We start from the raw sequence: 7,247 nt of genomic DNA, 5'->3' as shown, positions 1-7,247 counted from the left end.
AATACTTACCCATCGCCTCGTCCAATACTTACCCACCGCCTCGTCCAATACTTACCCACCGCCTCGTCCAATACTTACCCACCGCCTCGTCCAATACTTACCGCCTCGTCCAATACTTACCCATCGCCTCGTCCAATACTTACCTATCAGCAGGAGGTTGCCCTGACGTGCAGGCACGCGTGTGTACTCTTATGCGCTTGTGTTTGCAGAGAATCTCGGCCAGGCGCCGCGGGAGGAGCTAGGCATGATCACGCACGCAGAGGTCGGCCGCCATTTCTCGGAGTTCACCGGCGTCTGCTATGCACCAAACGCCGAGAAGATGGAAGAGTATCCGGAAGACTTCGAATTAACAAAGCAGACTCTCGCGGCCACGTTGCCATAGCGATAGGATTGACACCTTACGCCACAGGTTACCGTAATAAAAGGATGTCGTAGCCACATGACATTATATCAGTGGAGGAGATTGAATGGCTGGTACCTTGAGGTAGTAGTCTTAATAACTTGGTTTTTCTTATTGAAAATGGCGTTTTTAGCACTTGTTACGCCATTTGACTGGTTTTCTAATAATCATATCTTTACAAAATATCTTACATTAAGGAAGTTAATAATGCCTTTTGTAAAACGGGATGTTCAACAGCCAGTTTGTCAATTTTAGCACAAGGACTGTTAATTACCTCCGCCCAACGGAGTTAGAGGTGTGTGTATATACATAGTTTTGGTTCGATAGGATGATAAACAGCATTCATATCAAGATTACAGCTCAAGTCTCTAGTGGTACACACGAGTGCAGTTTATTATGATATAGCGCTGGAAATCGATAAAAGATTAATTCAATCTTTCAATTACTATTCATATCTTTAACTCATTATTTTGAGATCATTTTATACATTTCAAAATAAAATTTCTACAAATCATTAGCTATATTTTATAATATATATTAAATTGTAGAGAATTGTGAATCCTATAACAACTACGTACGTTAGCAGTATTTTTTATTAACGTGCATAGGCCATAAGCAAAGATGCCTATTCTTTAGTAAGTGGGCATGTGTAGATGCGTGTTTAATATCTAGGGGTTAACAATATAATTTATTTGATAGTATTCACAGTTTTTTGCATTTCATATGATCTTTTTCTATTTTCTATTTGTGCATATTATGTTTAATACGTTTACACGTTGTTAACGTCTAGCTTTTCCAGTCAAAAACGGTTGAAACTCCAAATGTTTTTAGTTCACACACATGTTAAAAAAACCTTTGCAGCAAAAGAAAACCCTGACAAGATAACTGTATGGCATGCACGCATGTCAATGCTGGCACTATGCCTGTAGAGGGGTTAAGTACGTTAGTACGGTGTGCATCTAGTACTTCTGAACGTTAATTCTGCAGCGCATACCAACACACTGCACGTTATCTATATACAGCGTGTTGGCCTTAACTTCGATGTCTGCCTCCAGGCTGAGTCTGGTCCTCTCCAGAGCCTTCTGTGCTGCCTCAGCATCCTCCAGCTTTTGCTGAAGCCTGTAACACAGTTTTAGTAAGTCGCTTCCATATGCCAATACACGGAGAAGGCGGGTAATTCCGTAACTCAAATCTCACGTGATAGGTAACGTAGGGTAATTGTGTATTTTCCTGGATCCTATACAATAATGTGCCATCATCTGTCAGCGTTCCTCATGCTCTATACTCGAGTCCTTACCCTGCCCCTCTCTCCACCTGCTCCATCCTATATCCCACGCCACTCACATCGCCACCTTCACCTTCCTTACCTGTTAACTGACATCTGAATTTCTCCCAGCTCGACCTGTAGGCGAGACTGCACTGGGTCGTAGCACAGCTCCACGTTTGGCCGCTGCGTTCGCGTTCCCAGCCGCACATGCGCCAGGTTCAGTGGCGCCCCCTTGGCGACTATGGCCTCCCGGAGTCGCGTGATGTTGAACTCCATGTCGCTCAGCTGCGCATTAATCTGCGGGACATTATGTGAGCGTGTGATGAGGACAGAGCTAGAAACTTGCTCTACACGATACACGATACGAGTTGCACGTTATCACGTGTGACTTAGAGTTAGTGTATATTTTTTACACAAATTTCTTGCCGGGGCAGTTTTTTGCTCGCCTTGACATCGACAAGATGAGCTATTGCCATGAGGTGTCATCCGTCGTACGTCCGTCCGTCAACATTTGGCTATGGTCAACGATAACTCGAGAACAGTTTGACCCATATGTATCAAATTGCATATAGTTGTTACTCCTATGGGAGAGGTTTGAACGTCCTATTTTGGAGCACGCTAGTCGACCTACATTCGAGCCACGTCCACTTTTTGGCAAAAATTGAAATGGCCATAAGTCAGTTCAGTGTCCGTCAGGTTCAATGGATTTTGCTCATTTCTGGTATGTGAATGAATGAGGACTGGCCCCAAAACATAACAAAACTTTGCCCGTTTTATTTTGACGATTCTTTGTGGTATTATTGATCAGCTGTCCTACCTTGCTAATATAAAACAAACCGCTTGTCCCTACGATGCTGCTACGCTGAGATAATGAGCAGTGAAAATCTGGTATTTTTCGGAAAACCGACTCGAGATCCCAGTTGGCTGCGTTCATGGTTGCCTTCTTAATACGCTCTTGATAATATAGTCTTCGTGACAATCAATTATTCTTTCTCAATCCCTGTCATTTCTTTGCATGTGTTCCATCCTCGGCAGAGTAAAGCTGAGCCTACCTGAGCCAGGTGCATCTCCAACCTTTCCTTGGCATCTTTTGTTTCAGCAACCCTATGTCCAAACGCCGTGTTGACTGAGTCACACTGAGCTTTCATGTCTTTTGCTGCGAATACAATTGGCAAGCCAGCAAGTTATTTACTCAAACTGATGACATAAATTTATCATACAAAACCTCTCCCGTTGTGCTGGAAAACAGGAGTTTCCAGGTTCTTCCTAAACTATGTTTCTTATTAAAATTGGAGTCTATCTTATTTAGTTATTGAAAATCGTCTTTTTTACTACCAGTTAAAATTCCTAAAAATTCCACCTGAAAGTATTTGTCTACTGCACTGCAGGATGTCATTGTCATATCAATGATACTAAACATTAAATTTCTCATGCGTCGACAGAAGCGTAATGTCAGGGTTAGATAATGACAAATTTGTCATTATCTAACCCTGATAACATGTATGTATCAACTGTTCATGCATTTTCACATGACTGTGGGTGCACGACCCATGCTTTCGTGCATGTTTATAGCATTGTTGTGTTTGTGTGTCTGTGCGTGTGCATCTGTGTGTGTGTGTATGTGTGTGTGTGTGCGTGTGCGTGCGCGTGCGCGTGCGTGTGCGTGTGTGTACGTGTGTGTGCGTGTACGTGTGTGTGCGTGCGTGCGTGCGTGCATGCGTGCGTGCTTATTTCACTACCTGTCTGCTTCAGCATGCTGTCAATGAGCAGACGAAGGTTGAGGCCATTATGACACTCCCTCTCGGCCTTCTGTATGTTGTTGTTGCTAAACGTCTGCCAGCCATTCGGGTCAGTGACACTGCAATATTTGGTACGGATCATAATGAGTCAATACAGTGATAGTCGATAGTGACACACACACTAACATCGTACGCCCCAGCGTGGACTAGTCTGGCTGACTATTGGTGTGGTACGTACGTGGTTGTGGATGTAACATGTGCGATCTGGTCTCCTTGAAGCATGTCCGCAGATGCCGTGTTGCTCCTGAGGTTCGAGCAATGGCTGTCAATTGCCAGCGCTGTTTGCTTGTCTTTGAGGTCCTTTTCTATGTAGTACTTTGCCGAGCGACACAGCCTGCAGACATGGTCTATGTTACACACTTATATATATATATATGTGTTAAAAATTAACTCGAAACTGACGTGAAATTTAGAAACCATAACTTTGGGTTTTTTTCTCATTAATTATCATTTTTTTCATCAGTGATTTATTTGATTCATTGATTTATTGATTTCATCGATGATTTTTTTCATCATTTCATTTATCTTTTAACATCGTTGTAGAGGCGTAGCGAGGAATTTGACTACCTGATCTGCTCAGTGGTCTGGTCAAGCGTTTTCTCCAAGAGGGACATGACTTCCTGGATGCCTGCCACCTCCCTCAGTAGCTCTCCCTGTACAGCATCCCTCACCTGCTCCTCCCCTACACGATGCTTCCTGTCATTTAACATCAAGGATATGTCTCACACCGCTGCTCTCAACATCAGCAGATGGCCAATTATTTCACACATTACACTAACAATAAGGGCTAACTATACTTTTTTACCCCAGTCCATGCACGATGGGTAAGAATCAGGTTACAGTTAAGTCATGACGTATGAAGAAGATGTATTGTGGGGTCCTTATGTAGGCTGAGCCAACAATCATCATGTACCAGCTTTCCTTCGCAGGAATCATGCAATTACCACGACATAGACCATAGACTATAATTGGCTCGGTCTCCCAATTATGTGATCAAAAGGATCACTGGAAATACATGGATATAATGTCCGTTTTAAGATGTGAAATGGTGGTATATAATGTAAATGCTGCAAACCTATGTTCTAGGCACAGCTGTGCAATTTCCAGAGGTTCTTGACTGGCCTTCAATGCCTTTTCCAGTCGAGTCTTGTACGTGAGCAAATTCTCAACTTCAGTCTTGGTATCCTGTAGCTTCTGCTCCAATTCTGTCTTCCAGAACTCTATATCATCTAGTCTTTGCTCTGTGCACATCGATTTCACAAATACAACAGACTTTTATTAGTTGTGGACAAACTGTATTTCTAGCTGTGAGCTTACGGGGTTTACTTGGTGTGTGCACATTGCAGCACTTAAATGTACATATGTATCAGGATGTATGTTGCTACCCTCAGGGCCGTAGTGGCCTTGGGGGGGGGGGTCTTGGGGTACTCCCCCCAAAAAAGTTTTAAATTTAGAGCCTGGAAATGGCATTTCCTGCATTTTCAGGCTATGTTGAAAGCAACCAATTCTGATCATTTTAAAAGGTCAATTTGTAAATTTCAAAGAGGAATGTAGCTAAAGCTGATGTTTTGACTAAAGTATCTAAAATATATATTACAGTCCTCGCCAAAAGCGGCGGACCGTCGGACAAAACCGGTGATTTTTGCACGGGTCCGACAAGAAATTTGGCTTTACCAGACCGTGTGTCAGGTAACATTACATCAACTAATTACGCAGAGGCTACGGGTACGTGAGTACCACACACTATGCCTAACCCTAATATCCCTGCCTATGGCTATCTTATATACGCGTGTACCAAATTAATCTATGGTGTGGGAAAGCGATAGGAAGAGATTGGCTGTTATATGATAAAAGATAAGAAAATTATGACATGCGACGTGTGTGTGAACTAGCTATCATGGGAAGTTTATATTACTATCACTGATTATTAGTGGTCTAACGGTTAACCGCGGTTAACCGAAGATTTTAATGCAATTGGGGACCAAACATATGCAATTCAAAGCTGAACGGCTAATTTCAATGTTGAGGCCGAATCGCTGCATGGCCCAGCAGCCCATCCCACTGACAGACGGGATACGGCACTATGCTTAACCTAGATATCCCTGCCTATGGCTATCTTATATACGCGTGCTACAGAATTAATCTATGGTGTGGGAAAGCGATAGAAGAGATTGGCTGTTATAGTGATAAAAGATAAGAAAATTATGAAAATGCGACGTGTTGTGAACTAGCATCATGGGAAGTTTATATTACTATCACTGATATTAGTGGTCTAAGCGGTTAACCGCGGTTAACCGGAAACCGCGGTTTTTGCGCCACCATTGCGATATCTCGAACCGTCTTCCGTTTTCGGCTCGGTTTCGGTTTCACATTTTATATATACCCGATATATACGCTTTTGAGATACGCGCACTGCGATTGCTGGTCGTAAACTCTCGGCCAATCAGCGAGCAGATAACATTGATAGACCGACTTGCTACATGCCAGAGAAGGTCCACGCGTTCTTTTTGTCTGCAAAAATTATACAACTATGTTGATCCGCGCGGCCTCGGCTACAGATCTATGGTATTGTATAAACCAGTCTGACTATTAAATTTGCACTTGTGTTATAAGATTTGTGATTGATCGCAAATATTCGAACCGAAAATAACCGAACCGAAATGTGAAAACCGAAAAACGACGAACCGAACCGTGAAGTTGTGATTTCGTTGCACGCGCTGCCCTACTGATTTATACCTGGATCCACAGGTCAACTGGACAAGGCCACCCGGCCTAGAAATAGGTGAAACCGTACCATTAATGACAAAGCTGGCTTATGAATGCATTGCTGATTGTACGCGTCAACGAAATGATGTAAAATAGAACGAATGCTAGCTCTTTTCCAAAGCTTTAATCATGGACGGATCACGAAGCAATTAGCTGGTGGATAGCCAGGAAAGCATATATGTTAGATATGTCCACTGAAGAAAAGCAAACCCAGAGATGGAATGTGTTTTAATGTTTTACCCTCTTTTTTGGTCCAGTCAACTATCATTCGTCTGAGGTTAAAAATCTATTTTTTCTAGGACCGAGAAGTGCGCAGTAAAGGCTTTGTCTTTTTGGCGTGACGACTTGCGATATTATGAGTATAAATAACTAATAAAAATTGTTTTAAACGGAAAATTTTATATACTTCAGTACACTAATTATGAAAATACTATTGTTATTTAATCAATTTACTCGTTCCAGTGCATCGTACTTACAAGAAATACGTTGAAAGCCGGGCCGTGAAGGCATCATGCAACGTTGTGTGTTTTCTGTGTGTTTGTGTGTGTGCGTACGTGTGTGGTGTGTGTCATGTGGTGTTTGTGTGTACAGTGGTGCGTGTGCGTGTGCATGTGTTCGTGAGGTGGGGGTGTGCGTGCGGTGTGTGCGAGTAGTGCGTGCATTTCATCTCTCCGGGATCATGCGTTTTTCTCTCCTGCTAACAAGATAATACCACAGAATTATTGGTTCAAGTGGCCTAGACAGCATAGATTGTTAAACAAATCACTGTTCGCCGTGGCGCGAGCATTCGCGGAGACCCCCTCTTTTTTAACGTGCCAGGTTCATAAGCATTAAGATTTCAAACGAAATCCTATGTTCCGGAACCACCCATTTCGACCCAATATGATTGTAGCCGGTTCTCAGAGCAGTACCCACATTCCACAAACATTAGTCGGCAGAGACCCCCCGCCCAATTTTCAGGTCTGATGTTATTTCAGAAGCCGCCCCCCCCCCATGTTTTGACTTCCAGTGGCAG

General features: G+C 43.0%; 2 protein-coding genes across 2 annotated transcripts in view; one reads left to right on the top strand and one right to left on the bottom strand.

Annotated features, from left to right (window-relative positions):
• The window catches only part of LOC106808211 (F-box only protein 21-like), a 25,106-nt gene extending 24,005 nt beyond the window's left edge, over positions 1-1,101 (top strand). The window contains exon 12 of the mRNA XM_014810824.1: positions 210-1,101. Coding sequence (XP_014666310.1) covers positions 210-382 — 173 coding nt within the window. The 3' untranslated portion in view covers positions 383-1,101. The remainder of the gene's footprint in view (positions 1-209) is intronic.
• An 89-nt stretch (positions 1,102-1,190) lies between these two features.
• Positions 1,191-7,247, bottom strand: part of LOC106808212 (tektin-1-like) — an 8,913-nt gene continuing 2,856 nt past the window's right edge. Inside the window, exons 3-9 of the mRNA XM_014810825.1 lie at positions 4,542-4,707; positions 4,034-4,162; positions 3,645-3,800; positions 3,407-3,525; positions 2,720-2,823; positions 1,768-1,964; positions 1,191-1,519 (exon numbers count right to left, since the gene is read on the bottom strand). Coding sequence (XP_014666311.1) covers positions 1,360-1,519; positions 1,768-1,964; positions 2,720-2,823; positions 3,407-3,525; positions 3,645-3,800; positions 4,034-4,162; positions 4,542-4,707 — 1,031 coding nt within the window. The 3' untranslated portion in view covers positions 1,191-1,359. The remainder of the gene's footprint in view (positions 1,520-1,767; positions 1,965-2,719; positions 2,824-3,406; positions 3,526-3,644; positions 3,801-4,033; positions 4,163-4,541; positions 4,708-7,247) is intronic.

This window comes from Priapulus caudatus, unplaced genomic scaffold (genome assembly GCF_000485595.1).
Source record: "Priapulus caudatus unplaced genomic scaffold, Priapulus_caudatus-5.0.1 Scaffold259, whole genome shotgun sequence".
Taxonomy (NCBI): domain Eukaryota; kingdom Metazoa; phylum Priapulida; class Priapulimorpha; order Priapulimorphida; family Priapulidae; genus Priapulus; species Priapulus caudatus.
This window is presented reverse-complemented; position numbering and strand designations above follow the sequence as displayed.